The sequence below is a fragment of the Vombatus ursinus genome, unplaced genomic scaffold (assembly GCF_900497805.2).
Source record: "Vombatus ursinus unplaced genomic scaffold, bare-nosed wombat genome assembly UNPS02012602.1, whole genome shotgun sequence".
NCBI classification, from domain to species: Eukaryota; Metazoa; Chordata; class Mammalia; order Diprotodontia; family Vombatidae; genus Vombatus; species Vombatus ursinus.
Genome location: NW_020952380.1, coordinates 2,022,739 through 2,047,234, shown reverse-complemented (window position 1 = coordinate 2,047,234; position 24,496 = coordinate 2,022,739). Strand labels below are relative to the sequence as shown.

The window sequence follows — 24,496 nt, the reverse complement described above, 5'->3', positions numbered from 1 at the left end:
TAGCCTTGGAGTCAGGAGGACCTGAGTTCAAATCCGGCTTCAGACACTTAGCACTTAAACTATCTGTGTGATCCTGGGCAAGTCACTTAACCCCATTGCCTAGCCAAAAAGCAAAAACAAACAAATGAAAATAGAGCTTGGTGTAGTAGAATAAGTTCTGGATTCTGAGTTAGGAGAGACATAGGTCTTCATCCCTTCTCAGATACTAAATTGCCCATTTTTTACCACAAGCAAGGCCCTTAATTTCAGTGAGCCCCAGTTTCCTCATCTGTAAGATGGGGATATTACTATTGAATGCTCATTCTGCAAGCTTAGATTGTGGGGACAACATTTACCAGACATTCCATCTGTAAATATAAAAAAAAATCCAGTTATTCTGTAATTAAACATGAAATCCACAGGTAATCGATTCCCATGACTCCTTTTTAGGGAGATGGGGGATTTTTGTTTGCTTTGTTTTTGAGCCTGTGTCTCCCTCTCTTACCCAGATTAGGAAGTGTAGCTGTCCCTCACCGGCCCAATCCCACTACAGCTCAGAAAGCTCAGAGCTTTCACCTGTTCTGCTTCAGTTCTGGGCTGTTTGCCCCTCCTCATGCAGCCTGGTGATCTCTGCCCCCAGGGGCTTACCTTAGCCAGACTTGGTACAGACACCCAATCTGCTTAGCCCTCTGCGGCTCAGAGCTCCCAAACACAAGAGATCTGCCAGCCTCAGACTGCCCAGTAGCAGGGATTCCAGGCCATTAACACCACTCCTGGCTAGACCTGTGATTTCATTGACATAGGAAAGTAGGAGATAAAGAAACTCTCTCCTAATGCAGGCTGCACCTTCTCTGTAATTAATAGTCTTAGAGAATCACCTGGAACGCTGAGAGATGAAGTGATGCCAATGCCAAGATGCCAGTATGTATCAGAGGCAGGATTTGAATCAAGGTCTTCTTGACGTTCAAGGCCAGCTTTCTGTCCACTAAAACACACCGCCTCTCATCCTTCACCAAAAATTATTTTTATTTCCTTAGTTTCTCACAGCAGAGTTTTTTGTTATGCTGACTTTTTGACCCAATTATATGGTTGGTTTAAAGGAAATCTGGGGGGTTTTTTCTTTGTTCTTTTCCATGTAAACATGGCTTTCCATTGTAACTCTCTGGGTGCTGGGAAACAAGCAAGTGTTTAGAGCCAGAAAATCTTTCAACAGATTCTACTTCCAGCTTAAGGAACAATTAGTTAAATTGGAGAAGCAGGAGTCATCCAGCTGAGCATACTGGCCACAGTTTTTCTCTGTGGCCATAAGTGGAGTATCACTAGGAGAAAAAAAAGTAACTTAATTTAATTTTTGAGAGGCAACATTTATGTGTTGAAGAATGACTTTGATAATTGCCACTAGGTTTGGATAGAAGTTCAATTCACACAGGAAGAGGGGATCTCAATTCAAATCAATGTGTTATTTCCCTCTCAAAATAATTTTCTACTCCTCTAATTATAAAATTTTGAAAAGAGAAACATAAAACTATGTGATCGATACTACAAATATGTATCTTCTAAATTTTGGTCATTTAATGAAGAGTGAAATGATGTTACTGACTAGCTTCCATAGTTCTTCAGTATTTACAGATGCTTTTCCTCACAACAACCCCATGAGATTTGCCCTCACTGGCTAGCTGCATGATCTTAGGCAAATTAACCTTCCAGGACTCAGTTTCCTCATCTGCAATATGGAAGGGAGAGGACTTAGAGGACTTCTCAGGTCCTTTTTAGCTAGAAATCTGTGATCCTGTGACAGTTGTGAGTAGATAGTAAAGGAAAGGGAATGGAGAGAGAGAACCAGAAGTAAAATCTGGTTTATTCACTAGTGAAAGTATTTTTAAATAACTCCCAAAACCTTTAAGAAACTGGAGGACAGTAAAGATCATTGAGACTGGTCATGAAAAATGCTCTGATTCCTACCTCAAGTTTGGAAGCAAATTTACAGGGTGTTCCTGTAATCCTTCTGTTTCCTCATTTCCAACAGTAACAAAAAAAGCTAACTTCCTGTTCTCATTGTACAAAGGAAAAAGGTCTAGCTTTATGGAGTGATGCATTTTTATCATCTCAGATGAAGTCATGAGAGACAAGCTCTAAGAAAGATAGGGAAAATACTATGGGAGAAGTTGGGATACTTGCTTATGTACAGAGTTTTGTTTCTTTGATATTGTTGCTATAGTCCCTAATACCCATTACATTTGTATATTACTGTTCCACATCCGCAACTATCAAACTTTCATCAGAGAGGAGAAGGGAGAAGTATGGGGATTATAAGAACCATTGCAAAAAGGAACTGCTGGTGGTGCCCCCTCCCCTTCTTGTACCCTCATTGGGACAAAGTGGTAAATGGTGGCAGATATGGCTTATAGAAAGATCTTGTTCCTGCAGCAGACCTCCAAAATGCATAAGATCCAAAGGTCATGAGCCTTGCCAACCAATGCTCAGAAATAGTATGTTCAATTTAAATGATGATTTTTTAAAATCCCTACTTCAGGTTTAAATGATGAATACATTTTGAGTCCTTTTAAAACAACAATATTGTGATGAACATTTTTAGTCATGAATTAATAGTATATATGTACTAGAATCTATCAGAAAAAAAGTGTTTTTAGAAACAGTCGGCATTCTTATGGAGATAATTAGCTTATTGTACTTGTTATCGACTCACTGACCTCAGTGTCTTTAAAGACGGTACTGATACAAGTTATTGAAAGCAAGAAAGACTATTTATAACCCATTGTGGGCACGGCTTCTAAAATGGTCTGGTTCAGAAATAACTAAGGCTTGATTTCATCATCTCATGAAATAAAGACCAAAGTATTCCTATAAAAAGGACAAACTGAAAAATAAAGCTAATGATTGTCAGTGGCACAGAGGAAAGATCCCTTGGAGGGATTCCAATGGCATAATACCATGGTAGAATCTGAAAGCATTTTGACTTCAGTGCCATTATAATTGGTTCTAGCAGCATTAGATTTCACTGCCAAACAAAAATATGCATGGTGAGGGTAAATCTTCAGTTAGGCATAAGGAGGTAGAGGAAACAGAACAGGTGTATCTCAATGCTGGTGCTGTAAAGAGTGTATGGAACATATTTCTAATATTTTGACAGGACTTTGCTCAATGATGAAAGGTCATTACTGTCATTTCAGGTGATCAACATCTTCAGCATTGTCAAGTATTTAGTATATAAGTATACAAGTATCAAGTATATAAGTATATAAGTTCACTAATCAATAGCTAATATGGCACTTAGGGCTTAAGCTCCCCTGCCTGCCCCTCTAAGAAGACAGTTTCTTTGAAATTTAATTTCTATTGGTTATGAATGTGATTTATTCTCTTCTTGCCTGTAAGTACAATCATAGAATTTTAAAGTTAGAGGGCACCTCACAGATTATTTGGTTCATCTCCTTGATTTTACATAAGAGGAAACTGAGTCCCAGAAAAGTGAAATGACTTTCTCGAGGTCACACAGTGATTACACAGCAGAGCCACGGTCTTCTGGTTCCCAAACCAATGCTTCTTCCACTCCATCATTCCAACCACTGCCTTTATTTCATGCTTATAAAATGTAAACCATCCTAGAAAATACATTTCACTGTTAACAATAATAATAATAATAATAACCTTCTGAAAAGATAAAAGGGTTTACATTTTTTCACACGTATGCCTGATGATATGTTTTTGGCTTAGGATATCTATAATTCTGTGTATAGATTAAAAAAATAAAGTCCTGCAATGCGGAGAGTTATTAATAGTTTACAGAGCACTTTCAGCAGAAATGCCAGTATGTCCTTCAGATGGCCTTGAACATGAATGTATTTCTCTTCTGCATGTCACTGGCTTTAAGAGCAAATTTATTTCTTTGTCAGATCTTAGAAATCATGATACTTTGGTGTTACCTTATTTTTTCTTTTTAAGTAATCTCATGCTAAGAAAATCTAAGCTTCATTTTTAAATAAAATATTTAAATTATAGTTGACCCATAACCATTATTTTACAAAAAGATTGCTTTCTATCCTAAATTCTGAAAAAGTATCATAATCCTGAAGAATTCAGAAGATAGATTTTTGAGATGCTTATTATATTGTGAAATTGAAATATTCTATAATAACACAAAAGATAAATAATCACTTAATATATTAAATGCTAAATACCACCTTTGAGTCTGAAAATCTAAGGAGCTTTTCTCAACACTTGCTGTCCATTAATGTTGGGGGAACCACTTGTGTCTGGTGTATGGGAGGACTTGGACAAAGCTTATATGGGATGGGCAGGAATGGATGGGTTGGCATCTGCATGGCCGGAGGAAATACCCACATCAATGAGACCACAGATCTAGTTAAGAATCTTGATTATTTTGAAGTCAGAAATGATGATCTAAGTTCAAAATAGGACGCAAACGGGGCAATGTTGGTATTATTGTGTTTAATTTTATAGATACTTTTTAAAAAGTTGTACGTAATAGGGATTCAATGTTTCATGTGTAATTTTTTTTCCCATTCTCTGTATACTGAAATGTTTACATTTATTAAAGTTTAAGTTCATAATGAAAAGAAGAAAAAATTTAAAACATTTTTAAAATGATGCTCTAACCTATTATATAGGATCATAAACAAAACTGGGCCTCAGTTTCCTCATCTGTAAGATGACTAATGTAAAGCATCTCAAAGATCCTTGGCCCATACTCTGATACTTCTCCTTGCCAAGCTAGAGGAATCAAACCTCTTCTCCTAGCTAAACTGTAGAGAAATGACGAAAAGAAAGGATTTAGGGAGTCGAGAGGAGAAGGGGAAGAAAATTAGAGTCAGTACCCATAGGTAGGCAGTAGGTGGCAACTTGGTGCCTGAAATGGACCTGCCTGAAACTGAACTGGGTTCAAGTCCTACCTTAGACACTGTGATGCTGAGTGAGTCATTTAATATCTTTGAGCCTCAGTTTTCACATCTATAAAATAGGGACAATAATGCTCCTTTGATCCCCAGGGGTACTATATCAACACTAGCCTGGACCCCTATTCCTTAATATCTGTCCTTCCTCCACTCCCTCAACACAGTGGTGGCACATTACTCTATCTTTCTTCTGTCAGGCCTGGGGTCAGGGCAGTCTTGAGGTCGTTTTCACATTCTGTGGTTCTACATTGCTCCACATAACATTTGGGGGATGTTTGCCACTAACCCTATGGAAACTTCCCTTGCTCCCTGACTGCTACTTTCCTTCTTGGGAGTTTCCATTAATTCATTCTAGCCTCTGCTAAATTCCACTTAGATTAATAATAGCAGAATTAACAACAGGATTCACCTGTGAATCCTAGAATAATTTCTAAGGAACTCAAAAAGGAATAGCTATAGATAGGTATAGACATAGGCATAATTATAGTTAGTACTCACTTGTTTTTGGAAACCTACCAAAATGAGGACGGGCATATGTAAAACAAGAATGTTGCCCACAGGCTTTGGAAAGAATACAGCTGATGTCATGTTGTGAGATGGGTGCTCTTATATCCAAGGAAAGAATCTCCTGCCTCTGACACATGCTGGCTGGGTGACCCTGGCCAACTTAACATTCCAGTGCTTTAGGCAACTCTCAGGTTCTTAAACTAAGATCCGTGAACTTAAAAAAAAAATTTAACAATTATTTCTCTCTCATTGGTTTCTTTTGTAATATAATATATAATTTTATATTATATAACGTAATATAATTTATGATACAATTTTATTTTATGTATTAAAAATATTATTGTAACAAGGGGTCCATGGATTTCATCAAATTGCCAGAGGGGTCCATGACACAAAAAAATTTAACCCCTGCTTTAAGACTAAGTTGCAGAGAAGATGCCAACCTGCATTGGTAGAGGGATTTTTCTCACCTGGGAGTTCATGATATCATAGGTCCAGTAACTATCCCTAAGTAGTATGACTGATATACAGATACAGCTAGATTATAAAATGCATGAGAGTAGAAACTTTCTTATTTAAATGTTCTGTCTCCTTCAGCCAATACCACAGTGCTTTGTACCAATTGTTGTTGTTGTTGTTGTTTGGCCATTTCAGTTGTGTCCAACTCTTGTGACCCCATTTGGGGTTTTCCTGGCAAAGATACTGGAGTGGTTTGCCATTTCCTTCTCCAACTCATTTTACAGATGAGGAAACTGAGGCAATCAGGGTTAAGTGACTTGCCCAGGGTCACTGGCTCAGCCCAGTAGCTGAGGCCAGATTTGAACTCAGGCAGATGAGTCTTCCTGACTCCAGGCCTGACACTGTCCACTGTGCCACCTAGCTGCCCATCTTTGTACTAATAGATGTTAATAAATGTCAAATTGAATTAAATTGCCCATAAGTTGTTAACTAGAATTCCCACACAGCCATCCCAGACTCCATTTTGCCTGTACTCTCAGTTTCAAGTCAGCAAGCTCTCCAAATCTAAGTGTCACACAGGGTTGGTATGGACCTGAGTTCTTATAGTCCCCTTTGGACTATGTGAGTGTCCCAAGTCTGGTAGCAGCAAAATGCATGGGATGAGTGCAGAGTAGATCACCAAACCTCTTTGTTAGTCTCAGTATGCTTCCTTGCTCTGTTGTTCTCTTTCTGTGATTTCCTTTCACTTTCAGAGTTTTCCTTAGATCACTAAAATAAATGGGTAGTAGGCAGGATTAGGCCAGCAAAGCATGGATAGACCTCCCAGCTCCTTTCCCTTTTAGATACTTGGCTTCACCATGAGAACAGGAGCTCTGACAGCCAATTTTAGAGGATTCAAATCAGTTTCATAGTCCCTCCTTGTGCCTGTGCCTCACATTCTGGTGAATCCATGACAATGTGCCCTCAACCTCTAGAAGAACACATGCCTGGGCTAAGAGATCATAGAGAATTATTAGAGAGACCTTTACAAGACCATGCTACAAAGCCAACATTGTGTGTCTAGTCCATGCCAAGCATTGTTCCAGACAGTGTGGTCTCTGCCATCAAAGGGTCTACAATAAAAATAATGATAATAATAATTAATATTTATATAATGCTTTAAATGAACATTTATATAGTACTTGAAATTATAAATTTAATTATAAATTAACATTTATGTAGTGCTTTGAAGGTTTACACTGTGCTTTCCTAGCAACAATGTGGTAAGGTAGTTGGTATAACTATTATAAATCCAATTTTTGATGAGAAAACTGAGGTTCCTGGAAGTTAAATGACATGCCAATAGTCATATTTAGAGATGGGAGTTTCAACCCAGGTCTCCCAACTTGAAGTCCAACATGCTCTTTCTGCCCTCCTAAAAGGCTTCTGGAGTTTGGGAAAGAAAGCTTATCCATGTGAACCAATTAGAGAATAATTACGTGTTAAACTGTGTGGCATAGACTATAAATATAATTAGGAGTTCAGAGAAGGGAGGGAACAGCGTAGGTTGGAGTAGTTGGAGAAAGTTTCGTGAAAGAACATAGGTCTTTTAAGTAGGAGTTCAACAAGAGAAAGAGAGGAGAAGATTGGGTAGGGTTAATGTTGGACTAGTCTGAGCAAAGTCAGGGAGGGTCATGAGGTAACAAGGGCAATCCCTGAAGTGTCGGACTTAAGCCTTTCAGTTCCACTAGCCTCTTAAATTCAAACAAGCATTATCTTCTTTATTATAGGGCCATGTGAATCTGAACTTGGAGTCAGCAAAAAGTGGGTTTGAGTCCCACCTCAGACACTCAAAGTGATGCCCAGCAAATTACTGAAACTCATTGAGCCACAGTTTCCTCATCTATAAAATAGGGGTAATAATAGGTCCCACCTCACAAGGTTGTTATGAGGGTCAAATGAGATAATATATGTCAGGTGCTTTGCAAACCTTAAATCCTATGTAAATGATGTCTACTATTATGTCACTCACATAAAGACAGTCTTTGTTGTTGTTCAGTCATTTGTTTTTTTCAGACAAGTACACTTCTTCATGACTTCAATTTGGGTTTTCTTGGCTAAGATCCCGAAGTGGTTTGCCATTTCCTTTTCTAGTTTGTTTTACAGATGAGGAAACTGAGGCAAACAGGGTTAAGTGACTTGCCCAGGGTCACCCAGCTAGTGTCTGAGGCTGGAGTTGAACTCAGGTCCTCCTGATTCCAGGGTGGGCACTCTATCCACTGTGCCACACAGAGCTGCCCCAAAGACAGTCTACATAATGCCAAGATGATGAGTGATTTCAGTTTAGCTGTTAAAGTCAGAGAAGAGTGGACCAGGAATCATGCATACTACACGTTTGCCTTAATTGTCAGGTCAATTTTCATCAAAACTGCCTCTCTGATAGCCTAGTAATGTATAACATGCATTACTTGTGGGTTGATAGATACTGTAGTTTGTCAAATTATGATGCCAGCTTATAAACACTGTAATCATTGTACTTTAAAAAACATCATTTATATATTACCTTCTATGACATATTTATTTATTGTTTCAGGAGGAGCATCTAAGTATTCATTTTAAAGAGATATTCAATCTTAGATGTTTACAGTAAATCTGTACCAGTTATTTTTTCACATTAATTGATTTCTGTGGGATAGTGGGATCAAAATAATACACTTTTAGACTTCTAAAGCCCACTTAATTTGAAGAACTCAGAATATTTTGTGCATATAGAGTTAGCTATAAATATAGATATGATTGTTAAAGAGAAAGTTACTTTAATTGTGGAAGAAGGAAATAAGAGAAGGAAATAACTTGTCCAGTAAAGTTATCAAAGGCACTGGTCAAGCATTTGGCCACTGCTACTACACAGTCATCAGAAGTGAATTTATATTGGCCTTGCTACAGGGTATCTTGGAAATAACAGATCATTTTTTTCTTTGTAAATGACTGAAAATATAAGGATTCATTGAAATCCCTAGTAGACAAGAGTTGAAAATTTTTTTTCTGAGAATTCAACTAGTTCAACTTTACACCTTGATAGAAATTGATGAATATGTAATATATTCTGCGTGGAATATATGTATGTATATATAATATGTGTATATATATGTATATATGTGTAGAAATCTCCAGAGACCCTTTTAAACAGAAACATGTAGTTCATGTGTTCCTTTTAGTTTAAGTAAATTAACCGTAGAGTTCAAGAAGATTCTCCCACTCCGTCAAAAAAAAATTCCAAACTCTGCATGAATTTTGTTTTATTTGCTCAGTGTTTTAATGAGAATTGTGTTGCTGAGCCAGGAAGGTAAAGCATTAGGAATGCTAGGCGAGTGTGGGTTGTATTTGATGTTCCTACACTGCACAAAAGAATAGAATTTGCAGGGTGTTGTTCAGTGAAGCATTTTCAAGTTACCCACAGTGGTGTCTATTGTCCTGTTTCTGAATTGAATGATGTCATGTTTCATTTAAGGCTCTTAGTGATGCTGGAGGCTGTGGTCTGCACACTGGGGGTGGAGGGGGTGCTAGGGCGGGGAGTGGGGGCGACGGCAGCGAGAAAGTTGCAAATCAGGTTTCTGCGAAGCCTTTGTGTTTTAGGTTTTGATAGATAAAAGCTGACTCATGCAATATTTCCAGTGAAGGAGCTGCACGGACTAGTAAAGGCTTCTCATTTTACCTGAGCTGAGAGAGCCCTCAGTGAGGTAATCTGTATCAGCTGAAGGCAGGGGATGTGTTTGGCTTCAATGGGATACAGGTAAATGGGGAATTGGTGCAGAGCACACTGGAGATATTGAGAGGGACTGGGGCTTTCCGCGGCACCGAGCGAGCTGGGACTGGGAGACATTCCATAGTGGTGAGAGACTGTCGCAGAGGGGATTTCTTCTTCTGCACTTTGCGGAGGGGTGTGGGATGGGATATAGATGAGTTTCCCCTGAGGGAACAGAAAACGATTCTGCCTTAAACCAGGCATTGTAGAAAAAGCTATTCAACGAATGGAATTAGTCTCTAGGAGGTAGATTCTCTTTGCTTCTAGGCTAAGTCTCTTGTTTGACTTTGCTTGTTACTCAGAGTTCAACTGAAGTATCTAGACTTAGCTGTGGTTGCTACAGGGGTGAATCAGCCTGTTAAGGAAGTCTCATTAAACCAAGGGTAAACGTCTCCGTTGACTTTCTTTGTGAACTGCCTGCTTGGACCGCAGTTTCTTAAATGGGGTTTGGAATTTTAGCCTTGGTTGGAGATTAGCAGCGAGGTTCGGGCTAGAGATTTAGCCTTTGCCAAATGCGTGCACTGTGAGATTTTGCTTTAAAATCAGGTAGACCTTCTACTAGGCAATGCGCAAAAAAGAACTTTGACTGGTTAGGGACACTTGTTAGGATGCAACCAAGTTGGAAATCGGGGGCAGGCGTGTCTAGTTAAGACTAGAGTTAGGACTCGGTCCGCAGGTTTGATTTAGTATCATTTACTTCATTAGATGTGTTCTTATGCTCTGAATATCATTAAATTCAAATATTCAGATTTTTAATGCCTGGATATTTTAAAAATGTTCCGGTATTTTAAAAAAAAAATTGCTTAAATGCAGTTTCCTTTTTAAAAAAATATTTCCAGAAAAATAGAAGTGTGATTTTAACTTTGTTGTTTTGGAAATTGCTAGGTAACTTAGTTAGTCCAGATGAAATTCCACCCACGTTATGCCACTGTTGTGTAGATTTCAGCCTAAAGACCAACTTGAATTTTCTCATCATTAGAAAGGTACCATGCTGATGGCTCAGATTCAAATGATAGATAGATGAAAGAGATGATAGAGGTAAGACAAAGTAACTATTAGGCACTTACTATGTGCCCGGTACTGAGCCAAGTGCTGGATACATTGTGATTTGTTATTATTCAGTCTGATTTTAAAATTCATGTTTATGTCTTTGGCAAAGATGATGGCATTTTTTATCTTCAAGACCAAGAATTAGCAAGAATTGAAAGTTAGTTCAGGCATCATTTATTAAGTGCTTACTATACACAATGCATTATGCTAGGCAGTTGGGAGGGCAAAGACCAAATAAAAAACATTCCGAGTCTTCAGAAGCTTATATGCTGTTGTATGGAGGGATATGCAAAATATGGGCATTAATAGTAAACACGTAGAGATTGCTTCATTCCTTTTATTTATGTCCCCTAAGCCCAGCATAAGTGCCTGGAACATAATAGGCACTTAATCAATGCTTGCTGTTGATTGACTGATAAATAAATTCAATATAATTTGAGGAAGGAGCAGAGACATAACTAGTATTTTTATTTTACCTAGGGCAAGTAGTACAGAGTGTGCTTTCAAATAATCTTTTAAGACTAATTGGGGGAAGAAGTGTAGAGAGAAACCCCCTGAAGGCTACAAGGAGGGGAGGAGTGCTGGGTTGTGTGGAGTAGGGGAGAGCATCAACTATCAGCTTCCCATTGTACTCACTTTTTTCTTACAAACCCTGTTGTTTATTCACTGCCAAAGAAATGCAATGGATTTCAACACCTTCTAAATTTCAGTTCTCTCACTTTGGCACCTTTCTCCCTACCCTAGTTAAAACTCTGGAAGGTAGGGAGCATTATCAAGTAGGCAGACCAAGAAAGCTTTCCCATAGGATGCAGCATCAGAGGAGACTTAGAGATGGAGGTGGAGGTGATGATGGAAGACATTCCAAGCATAATGTAGTTGCTGTTTATGCAGTAACTGGGATCACTGGTGGTAAATACAGATGTGCAATTAAGCATTTTCCTGTTTGCTGCTAAATTATTCACACAAAGAAGTTGAAGAATTGGAAGAGATGGTTGTCTAATGCAACCCTCTCATTGTGTAGGTGATACAGTTGAATTCCAGATAGTTTTATCTTCCGTAAAATGAGACCTTAGACTAGACATCCCTTCAAGCTCTAGACCTAAGATCCAATAAATGAAATTATGACAAGTTCCTAATGAACTCTTAGTGTTTTTGGACTCCCTTCTCATAGCATAGGTATTAAGGCTTTCATCTAACCAGTATGACTTAATCAGTCTACTATCTATCCACAGATACAGTTTTTGGTTCCTCCTTTGACGTAATTCCCTTTGGAGTGGAATAGTCAGCACTTCTGACCATTTTATTAGAAAAGACATGTCTTCCTTGTTAGAATTCCTTTTAAGTCCCTTATATCCATTGCCATTTACTTTTTTCCATTTATCTGTGGAAGTAGCTTGACTGATGTCACTATGGAAGCAAGAGTTTTGATGGCTGGATTCTAATAGCAGAAAGTGAAAAGTCAGAAGAAGAGAACGATACTATGAAGTAATAATAATGCTTTACATTTATGTGATGCTTTCTAATCTTCAGATTACTCGCACATATACTACCTAACTTTATCTTTAGAACAACCCTGTGAGGGAAGCAGAGATTATTATTACCATTTTACAAATGAGAAAATCAAGGATTGGATAAGTTGTAACTTGTCCAAGAACTCTCAGTAAGTGGTAGAACAGGGGCAGCTAGGTGGCACAGTGGATAAAGCTCCCGCCTTGGAGTCAGGAGGACCTGAGTTCAAATCCAGTCTCAGACACATGACACTTACTAGCTGAGTGACCCTGGGCAAGTCACTTAACCCTGATTGCCTCACAAGAAAGAAAGAAAGAAAGAGGTAGAACTAGGCTTTGAACCTTCTTCCACTATATAAGGATGACTTGTAGAGTAAAATCTTCCAAGTTGGAATAGTAGAAGCTTAGAAATATATGGAATTATTGGCCCAGCCCTCTTATTAGTACAGTAATCATGTTATTATTTCATTGAACCAAGGTCCGAAAGTCCATATTGCTTTATGGTTTTCACTTATTGTGGACTTACTATCCCAAAGAGTGGTTTTCATTAGTCTGTTGTGTTTAGGGTTAGAAGGTACCCTCAGAGTAGCAGCATCATCTCTATGCTATGCAAGTGATTGGTGCCTTCAGCACTTCATGGAAATCCTGTGTGTATAGTAGGTGCTTGATGATTATTTGTTGAATGAATGTGTGACTGCATGAATGGTTTTCATGGTTTTTAACATCTTTATATGACTTGTCATTTTTCTGCGTGAAAGGCAATTGTTTTAATATCAGATCTTTTTCTAGGTCTCACAAGAAAGTCTCATTTGTACATTTCACTTTTTTCTTTCTCTTTTCCTGGGCTGTGTGACATGAGACATACAGTGTTCAACTGTCAATGAACGAGTATTTTTTAAATACCTACTCATGTGCTAGGCACTGTGCCTAGCACACAAAGAAAAATTAAACAGTCCCTGTCCACAAGGATTTTAAATTCTAGCAAGGAGGACAACATGTATACATATGAACACACACGATGCATGCAAAGAGAGGCAGAGTGATGGAATTGAAGCCAGGAAGACGTGGGCTCATGTCCTACCTCTCTCACACACTAGCTTTGTGACCTTAGCAGGTTAACTAACTTCTCAGTGCCCAGACAAACTCTCTAGGACTAGGTTTCAGAGAAAGTGCAGACCTGCAGTGATAAGAGGGAGTTTCCTATACCATTGAAATCACAGGTCCAATTACTGTCTTCTCCCGATACAAAGAAAACACAAAGTAATTTTTAGAGGGGCACTAGTAGCAGGGGTAGAAATGGAGGGGGATCAGGAAAGGCCTCCTGGAGGAGGTGGCATTTTAGCTGGTCCTTGAACAAAATTAGAGTTTCTTAGAGGAAGAGGTGAGTAGAGAGTGAATGGGAGATAGCCTGTAAAAAGGCCCAGAGATGGAGATGGGATAATGTGTGTGACAAACAGCAAGATAAAGCTCATCCCACTCTCTCTCGGTTCCTATTCCTGTGCCACCAAGAGTAGGATTCTCACAATGAGAATAACAATGAACAGGACTCAGAAAAGAGTGCCCCTATCGGAGCAGGACATTCCTGCAAACTCAGGGAAAGTGGGCTCATCTCTTTGTACAGAAAAGAATCAGTCTTGTGAAAGGAAATGCAGTTATCTTGCAATTTTAGGAGTAAAAGAAATCTTAGAGATGATGTCTTAAAATATATGTATGAATAAGCACAACTTCATGGAGATTAAGTTGTTTTTTTTTTTATTCCTACGAAAGACAGCACAGAAGACATTCATCACATTAGAATAGTATTTTAACTTAAAATTAAGCCAAATAAATGTTCTAGGTATTCTTGCCTCTTCCGGTTTCTGTGACAGAGCTCTTGCCTTATTCTTTTCTGTTTTCTCCTCTTTCTCCTCCGTTCTGTACTCATTCTTCTCTGACAACTTCTGCAGTTTCTTTGGCTACTTCCTCTTGTTCCTCCTGCCCCCTAAGTTGCTCATCTCCCAAGTTTCTAGTTCTAGTCCTCTTCTCTTGTCCTACGTTTGACATTTCTTTGGTGACCTCATCCAGTCCTGTGGCTTCAAATATCACTTCTATGTGGACGGCTACCAGATCTTTGTCTCTCGTTCTTATATCTCCCCGGAACTCCAATACATCATTATCAATATCAAGCAAGAAAAATATCAGAACTTGGATGGTCTGCTAAACCTTGATGTGTCCAAAATCAAACTCATTATCTTTACCCTAAAACCTTTCCCTCATCCCTTGCCTTACTTCTCTATTTCAGCCACCCAAGTTGGAAACCTTAGATGCACCTTTAATTTTTTTCCCTTCCTTTACCACCCATATACAGGCAGTTGGCCACATTCTGTCAACTTGGCCTCTGCTATCATAGCTCTGACATTTGCTCTCTCATCCTTTCTTCTTTTCATTTTTTGTCCGCTGTGTTACCTAGCAGAGTACCTAATATGTATCTGTTGAATTGGGTTGAATCATGAGAAAGAACTTATAAAACTATAAAAATTTTAGAGGTAGACTTAAAATTAGAGCTCTAGTTCAGTTTCCTCATTTTTCTTTTAGGGTCTTAGTTACTTTCAATTTGAAGCAACTTGCCTAGGGTCATACATCTAATTTGTACTAGCTCTAGGGGAGAATTGATCCCATATTTTCCAACTCCTACTCCAATTTATTTAAAAATAAAATTTTATTATGATAATAAATTATTACTTTATACCACCTAAATTTCCCCCATATACGTCCCTTTCACAGATAGTGATCCCTTATAACAAAGAATTTTTATAGAAAAAAAGAGAAAAAAGCAATAAAACTGGCAAATTATCCCCCCAAAAATCTGCATATGAAATGTTCCACACTTGTGGACCTCCCACCTTTGCAAAGGAGTGGAGTTGGGGGAGGGGAGACCTCCATATACTCTTTGCGATCAAGTTTTTTTTTTCCTTTTTTTGTAATTTTGCATCATTCATTATCGAAGATTTGGTGGTGGTGGTTGTTTCCATTTACATTGTTGTTGTTATTATATACTGTGTGCTTTCAGTTACACAGCCCTGGCTTCCTTCTTATCCTAAAAGCCAAAAAGAAGACACATAGCCCTTTCTATATTCTCCCCCCTACCACAAACACAATGTTAGGCCTACAGGGTCCCATGTGAAGTTGTCCCAGTTTGTTTTGGGATATGTCAGGAAGTTCCCAAAGTATAGTGGGTAAGATAGGCTGTACAAGAAACCTAGAAGCCACCCTCAGCCTTGTTGGGGGAGAGTGAATCACCCATAGGATAATGCAGGCATCTACTTTGTCTCAAAACAAACTCCGTTCACCTGGGCAGAGGAGAATTTTTCTTCCTCTGTAATTATCTGTCTGAGTATATGACTTAAGGATAACTATGGAAATTGAGTGGTACAGATAACCAGCCCCTAATAGCATAAACATATATCTATGCAAGTTCATCACAATTGATAATAAACTAAATGGAAAAACAACTTTGAAATGCACAAAGTCTTCAGATCACTGTTGGCATTTGAACTGAGCAAAGCATTTAGGCAACTTCTTCCCTTAAGTTAATATACTAATTTTATAATGTAGCAGAAGGCACTTACATGAGAATGTTAGTAGGTAGTGAACACTTTAGAATAGATAAGATGGTAAAAATCTTAACTAGATTTGAGAAAGATGAGAATGAGATTTGGATATTTTTCACTGAAGCATCTTTCCTTACATGTGAAAACATGTAATTACCATCTTCTACATATTGAACCAACATTAAAAAAATGCTGTCCTTCATTAGCATTTATAGGTCTAAGTTTCTGCCTCTTCTCACCATTTTTAGGGCCAAATTTAAGCATTTTCCTTAGGACACAAGTAACTTGGCTGAGCAGTATTTAGCTTGGTTCATAATACTTTGAAAAGTCATAAGGATCTTAAGAGTCCCAAGCATCCAAAAGAATTCAGTTTTAGAATGTGACCTCATGGCTAAGATGAAATGATGCTATGGTCTTAGTGGCCCTGATATTTTGGGACTTGGGAAAGTATGTTCAGAAGAACCCACTTGATTATTTTTCAGTTGGTGGTAGAATTCAGTGCTTCATTGTCCTGTATTTCATATCTCAATTTTTTCTGTTCTTAGAAGCATTTTGCTGATTCTTAGGAAAGCATTCTTACTCCTACTAGAGATGGCTAGGTAGAAGAGTGGATAGAGTACTGAATCTGGAGTCAGGAAGACTTAAGTTCAAATGTGGCCTCAGCTCTTTAGCAGCTATGTTTCTTACCTTTGTCAAGGAGAGAGGCCACTTCCAGTCGTCCTGATCTATATCTTGCCACTGGACCCAGATGGCTCTGAAGGAGAGAGTGAGGCTGGTGAACTTGCACAGCCCTCCCTCACTTAAATCCAATTCACTTGCAAGTCATGGCATCATCTTCTTGATGTCATGGTCCTCTTCTAGAACGAAAGACAAACAACAAACAACCTTCATCAAGTCACTGAACCTCTTTTTGCCTTAGCTTCTTTAACTGTGTTGTGGGGATCGTAACAGCACCTACCTCCCTGGGTTATTGTGAGGATCAAATGAGGTAATTTGCAAAGAGCTTAGCACAGTGCCTGACACATAGTAGGTGCTTAATAAATGCTTGTTGCTTTCCTCTACTAATCCTAACTATCTCCTCCAAATGTCTCCTGTTTTTCCCCTCCCCTTTCCTTCCACCTAGCCCTTGCTAGCAGCTAGTAATGTTGGAGAGCAAGTAAGAAGATAAAAAGATTTGGGGTCAAATTCCTTTATCTGCTATATTTGTTACTTTCTACTAGACTAGTGACAAATAATTGAGGCTAATGTTTCATGTACCATTTTTCATTCTAAGGGAGCTGATTATTTCATATTATTATCTGCCTCTCATTTTAAAGATTAGGAAAACAGAGGCCCAGTGAGATTAAGTGACCTATACAAGATTTCATTTACAGAAGTGGTGTTTAAATCTGTAAAACGAAGGGATTGGACTTCTTAACCTTTGAGGAATTCTTCATTGCTAAAATGATAACTAGTTTAGCTAGAAAGTCTGTACCAGTACTTTTAGCCTTTTATTAAGTTTATCAAATACTATTTTCTATAGACCTAGCTGGATCATATCATAAATCCTAGCCTTCCCAAAGTATACTTCAAACCAATCTTTGGTTCCATCTCACTGGAATCTCTCCTAGTAAGAGGACCTAACTCTAGTCTAAACTCCCTGAAGCCACTTTGAGCCCCACTTTCCTTCCTATGATAGAACCCAAATCCCAGAGTAGGGTCAGCCAGTAGTAATGGAGAAGGCAGATGGAATGACAATCTCACTTGATTTTTTTTCTCCATTTTGGACTTCCCATGACTTCTATTTTAAAAATGGCCTAATATGTTTCCCTACAAGTGCATTCAAAGGCACTGCTGTATTTTTGGAGTTATGCCATAATCATGCCATAGCAGGCTTTTAAGGGCAAGTGCATGTAACTATGATAACTAATCCATGTTTTATAGACCATAAAATTGTTATAAAGCAAGCAGAAAGAAGATTGCAAAAGCTTTAAAAAGTGTTGCAGACATACCATGTGGCTACCGTTATTGGTAAAATACTATATCATCTTCCAGGTATTTCTTTACTATTCCTTCCTCTGGAATCAAGTATCACTTGTTTGCTTTATTTTATATTGATAAATTCAAAATGCTTATGGTGTGAACATTGCTGGCCATTACTATTTTCACAACAAGATATGAGACATCATGCTGGTTAAAAAAGGATGCAGGCTACAGAGGGACTTAAAGTAAAAATTGTTTGAGCTCCAAGTATGTAAGCACCACCTAAAAAGGAGTTCTTTGTGATACAGTTGAAATCACCTTTCCGTTGTTTAGTTAGTAGAAATATATCCTTGTTTTATTTGAGTTGAATACCCTTCAGTGATTTAAATTTTGAACTGCTAGTCAAACCCATGAGTTTCTAATGAGAACGTAAACAATTTTCTTTCCTCACCAAAATCATGGATGTGAATTGGAGTAAGAAATTGACTACGACACATTTTTATGCAAATCATGATTTTCATTACAAGATTTTTAATATTCTCTAAACTAGAATGTCTTTATTAAGACCTGTTAAATAGAAAAAAAATATGAGATACCAAAGGCAATGTTTTGTGTATAATGGAAAAGGAATGATATTTTACTATAACAATCTTTGATGGATAGCTTAAACTCCAGAGGATTATAGGATTTAGACCTGGAGAGGACCATGGAAATAAAGGAGAGAGAGAGAGAGAGAGGAGAAAGAGAGAATTCAATTTGTTGAACAACCATTTTGGCTCATAAATATTTTGAAATTGATATTTATTTAGAAGAGAATCTCAATCTTCTCTTCCAACATTATTAGTCTTGTTGGTTTAAAAAAGTTTTTTTTAGTTATTCCAATTTTAATTCCAATTCAATTATTCATTTCAACTATTCACTTTAACTATATGAATTTACTCATTCTATTAAGTCTTTTAATAGCCATGAGTAAGGACTAGTGTGTTTTGGTCAAATAAATATTCTAGTTACCCAATAGTGAATACATTTATCATACAAAGAATATTCATTTTCTAAGAATTTAGAACACAACAAAAAGCACAAGAATAAATTTTATTCAGTGTCATTTTCTTCTTTGACAAGCAGTTACTTCAGAATGTTGCAGGATTATTGCTATAAATGTCACTTCACACATTTCCTTCAAAAACATTAGTGCTTACTCTATGTAGCATGTCATGCAAGGGGAAATATAAGACTTGGTCATAGTTTCTGTCTGCATAAAGTTTTCAGTTTAGTAAGACAATAAGATACAAACAGTTAACTGTGAGATACATTATGTGATAATTGCATTAGAAAGTTGCCAAAATAAACATCTTATAAAGTCTGAAAAATGATGTGGTTGTTGAATGGAAGGAGATGGAGAAAGTTTCATGAAAGCAGAGAGTGGGGACTTTGTCAAGGCTTTGTATAGCTCTTTCCTGGAATAATACCTTCCATAATACCTATCATGTGATAGACACTAAATTTTATGGCATAAGTGAAAGAATAAATGAATCACTGTGCTTCTGATAAATTGAAGTGTTTGCTTTAATTCTGAAAAGGACAGAACAGTTTAGAACTCATAGAATCATAGATTTAGAGATAGAAAGGAACCCAGTCTTAAAAAAAAAAAAGGATAAAAAAATCAGAGATTTCTTTAACTATTATTAAACCTAAGCATGGTTGGAAAGCCCTAAGTGAATTTCATGGGATTACAGAGATAGCAGTATTATCATTTTCCTTACCCAATAAAAGCAAGATAATTGGCTATGTAAATCTTTAGCATGCAATTTACCAACCACTTTTAAAGTACCTATTGCATGCTAGGTACGGGAGGTAAAATAATTACAAATAAAATAGTGCCTGCCCTCAAGGAACTTACATCAGTAGGAGAGTTGGGAAGGGGCATGCTACACAGATAAATGAATATAAAATATGTGCAAAGTAATTTCAGACAGGAAAGGCACTAATTATTGGAGTTATCAGGAAAGGCCCTATGTAGGAGATTGGGGTTCCAAGAGATCAGGAGAGGGAGCGTTCCAAAATGGGTATATACAAGAGCACAGAACCAGGAGATGGAATGTCATATACTGGGAACGTCAAGTCAGAATCCCAGATTATTGACAAGAAGCCAAAGATTGGGGAATTTGTATTTACAGTGGAAGCCTTAAGCCTTCCAGCTCAGATAAAATGTGCACTTCCTTCTGTTAATGCAGTTTGCAATTGTCTTCTCCCCTTGCTACAAAGAATTGGAGCATAATTAGTTTTCAAAGTTATCTCCTAAGACCGTGGTTAGCACAAATTTTATTCTTAACAGTTTTATTATTTGTTTTTTATTTGTTTACATTTAGATGACTACCAGTTGCCTCTTCAGACTTCTCCAGCTGTGAGAGAGGTTGCTGTTTCCAAGGCAGATTTTCACCAAGAGAAAAGGCGTTTCTCCTCCCGTGGACCAAAGACCATGGAACTGTCAGACAGTGACCGGCCTGTGAGTTTTAGCTCCACATCCTCCTCTGCCTCTTCCAGGGACAGCCACTGTTCCTTTGGCAGCAGGTTGACCTTAGGTCCCAATGGCCATTTGAGCTTGTGTAATAACCAGGACAAGGAAACAGGGGCCATAAAGCTTGAGCTGATGCCCACGAGGAGATTCTCCAGCAGTGAAGTTAGGAGGAATCCCCCAGAGGAGAAACAGAACATGGAAGAAAACAGTGAAAAGTGGCCAGGAGTGCTGAGGACAACCGAAGCAAAAGGAGCAAGCAAAAATGGCACCCTCTCCCTAGTTGCAGAATCTACTACAAGTCCTAAACTTCTCTATGTGGATAGAGTAGTCCAAGAAATTCTGGAGACTGAGAGGACCTACGTACAAGATTTAAAAAGCATTGTGAAGGTAAGGGAATTTTTTAAAGATGACAAAATATAAACAAAAACCAAAGCTAATCATATCCTAGAGAATGACTTGGATTGCCTCCCCCCCATAAAAAGGTAAGAATCCCTGTTGTCTACTCATTTGGTTTGTATGAATGTTAGTATTAGCCCTGTCTTACTTATAGGGCATCCAAGGACCGCTCCAAACTTGTGTTTAGCATAACCCTAATATTATTACCGTTTGATTACCTGTTATCCATAGATAGTGATGCTTCCAAGTATTACAAACCTGTGCTTACAAAAATACTTTGCATTCATAAATCTTTTCATCAGAGGATCTCAAAATCCCAAACAACACAAGAAGACAAAAAAGTCAAGGTTGTACTTTGTCAACATTCAGAAGAAGTAGACCTGAAGTCTCCTGACTGCTGGGTTGTTATAATCTCTTCTGCCATCTTTAGTTCTTTGTTGACCCAGAAGTCACTGAGGACAAAGAGAAACTGCTTGGGCCTCTTCTTGGGTATTCTCTTGTTCACTTTTTAAGTTAAAAGAATAGATTTATGTGAATAATTGAACTATGGATAAGGTTAAGCACTTGTTAAAGTCCCTAATCCAGAAAACTGATCACTTTTTTGAGTTTGACAACAAATTAAATTTTTTAAAAAATTATTTAGTATTTTTATTGTCCCCCAATTACATGTAAAAACAATTTTTAGCAGTCATTTATTGTAATTCTTTTTTATTTAATTTTATTTTTAATTTATGGAATAAAACAAGCAATTCCATAACATAGTACAATAAAAAAGATGATTATACATGAAACTGCAAATCTACTATGCACAACTTGCTGTTCCTTTCAAATGTACAACAAAATTATCATGTAAATTTTTTTCTTTTTTTTCTTCCCTCCCTCCCAATCCTAGAGATAGCTTCCATTAGACACAAATATGTATATATGTATTTATGTAAAATTATTCTATACATACTTCTATTTATCAGTTCTTTCTCTGGATGCAGATAGAGTCTTTCTTCATATGTCCTTTATAGTTAATTTGGATAACAAATTGAATTTTATGTAACAATGACAGGGTTGGTACTGAGGCTATGCTAATTGATCATCCAGTTACTGACTTCCCTGACTTCTTTTTTTAAATTTTTTTAATTTTTTAGGCAATTTGGGTTAAGTGACTTGCGCAGGGTCACACAGCTAGTAAGTGTCAAGTGTTTTGTCCAAGGCCAGGCTTGAACTCAGGTCCTCCTGACTTCAGGGCCAGTGCTCTATCCACTGTGCCGACTAGCTCCCCCTCCTGGCTTCTTTTAAATCCCAGCAAAAACCCTACCTTCTACAGGAAGTCTTCCCCAACCCCTCTTAATTCCAGTACCTTCTCTCTGTTAATTATCTCCTATTTATCCTGTATATAGTTTGCTTTATATTTGTTTACATGTTGTCTTTCCCCATTAGATTGTAAGCTCCCTGAGGGCAGGTGCCGTGTTTTGCTTCTTTTTGTATCCCTAGAGCTCAGTACAATGCCTGGCACATAGTAGATGCTTAATAAATGTTTATAGATTGATTGATATGATAAACACATGGCTAAGAGGTCTTCATCTTAGCTTTCAGTTATATTACCTTTGCTGGCAGATAACATTTGCCTAACTTCTACTGCATTTTAGACTCTTAGTCAAGTGTAATTCAGAGTGGATTAATTACTTGCTAATGAGCACCCCATCTACTAGAAAATTGTATGCACTTAGTTTTAGACAAATTCTAAAGGGTGATTGTCTGCTAGTTGAATTCCAAAAGCTATAGAAACAGACTTTTGCATGCTAAAAATAGTTATGACATAAATCTTCCAGTAGAAATAGAAAAACCAATTGATACTCAACAGAAACAATATGTCGTACAAAAGTGGAGTAAATGAGGCCAATCTTCTTGAAATTTCAGCAGTGATGTCATTTTTGTTTGAAGAAAAATACCTATGGAATTGCCAACAATTTTACAAGCTCTTATAAAAAAAAAAAAACTTATGGTTCTCAAGGCATTCTTTCCTTCTAAGTGGTTTAAAAAAAAAAACAACACCAAAAAACATCTCCACCTAATAAGGTTCTTCATACTGGTGAGACAAAATGAGTTAATTGGAAAAATATTACATGTATAATGGTTTTATTAAAAATAAGTTGATAAACTTTAGGTAGAAAGAAGTGGTTAATGAATGACAGACCAATTTTACTAAAGGAGTTTTATCTCGAGTGGTTCCAGAGCCATAACTAGGGCAGAGCAACTGGAGCTTACTCCAAGGATGACAAATTTAGAGGACAGTAATATCCCTTGCAATTTTTCAGCAGCATAGAAACAACAGTACTTAGTGCCTAGTAATCAGGGATAACCAGTTAAACTAGGGAAGTTACCAGATGGTGGGCTGGAGTTAGAGGTGCTTGTTTTCCCTCTCTCTCGCCAGTGACTACCTTGTTCTGATGCCCCCAGTTTTTCTACTTTTCACTCATCTTAGTTTGTACTTGCCCCCACTGCAGATCCCTGCTTCTGACTCTGAGTGGTGCTAAACAGTCCAGATATTCTTGTCTTGTTTCTTGATCCAGATGCTCATTACTATCTTCCACCCAGATGTGCTAGCTAGTAGTGTTTTCAGTTTAACAATAATCATAATTTGTTTTATCTGAATAGCTTCCAGGACACATAATCAACAGATCATCCTCTACTACAAATAAATTTGAGTTTAAAAAAAAAATGCACTCAGAACTCATTCAAACTCTGTTCTGGTCACAGAATAATGCATTGCCTGACCCGCTTTAAAACAGTTTGAATATTTTCTTTTCTTTTTAAAACATTCACTCCAGTGAGGGGATATAGTGTGGCAGTAGAGCAGGTGTATGAGAATGACAGGAGGGGAAAGAGTTAAAAAAGATAAAGGCAAAACATTTATGATGCAGTGGTAACTGGAAGAGTACTAGCTTTTGCTTCATCTGGCTTCATCTTTACAAATGTCCTTTATCCTCTTTGAACTTCTCTAATCGTTTCCCAGGGGGAAAAATGGAATCTACAGGAATCAAGATTTACCCACAGAATTGTGTTTGCCTAAAAGGAAAGCAGCATTTTTGCCTGGGCACATTGGGTCTCCTAGGATAGGAGATTTAGACCTGGAGGGTACTTCAGTGGCTATCTACTCCAACCCTCTTGTTTTAAAGATGAAGGACCTAAAACACAGAAAGCTTGATCTGCCTGAGCAGAGTCATAGGGTTAGTGTATGAGGTGGCGTTTGAGTCCAGTCCTTTCTGATTCCGGATGCAACCTTCTCTGATGATCAAGCTTGTTTCTTTGTAATGGTGTGATTGAGCACCCTTTCCGTTTTTCCCTCTTAACATAAGGAGCAGGTTTTTTCCTGTTTTCCTACTCTCTCCCCCTCCTCATCCCCATCCCCATCCCCCCTCTCTCCATATATATACACATATATATAATATAGATAGATGTATATATATATTGCTAACTAGCTGTATCTTCCTATCTATATCTACACACATGGTGTGAATTCTTTTTTTTAAAGATCAATACTATTATAAATACCCAAATTAACTATAAATGACATATGAAACAAGATATTATCTGCATCCAGAGAAAGAACTGATGCATAGACCAATGTATCGAATTCATTCATTACATATATACATATTTGTGTCTAATGGTAGCCATGCGCGGAGAGGGAAGGAAGAAAAAAAGGGGGAAAAAGAAATTTACATGATAACTTTATTACGTATTTATTTTTAATAGTATTTTATTTTTCCCCACAATTACCAATCAAGGAAATTTCTAGCATTCATTTTTACAAGATT

The 24,496-nt window shown here is 37.6% G+C and overlaps 1 protein-coding gene across 3 annotated transcripts in view; it reads left to right on the top strand.

The window, feature by feature from the left end:
* PLEKHG1 (pleckstrin homology and RhoGEF domain containing G1) overlaps positions 1-24,496 on the top strand; it is a 272,236-nt gene that overhangs the window by 151,597 nt on the left and 96,143 nt on the right. For all 3 annotated transcript variants that reach the window (XM_027857998.1, XM_027857996.1, XM_027857997.1), the window contains one exon: positions 20,140-20,675. In XM_027857998.1, coding sequence (XP_027713799.1) covers positions 20,250-20,675 — 426 coding nt within the window. In that variant the 5' untranslated portion in view covers positions 20,140-20,249. The remainder of the gene's footprint in view (positions 1-20,139; positions 20,676-24,496) is intronic.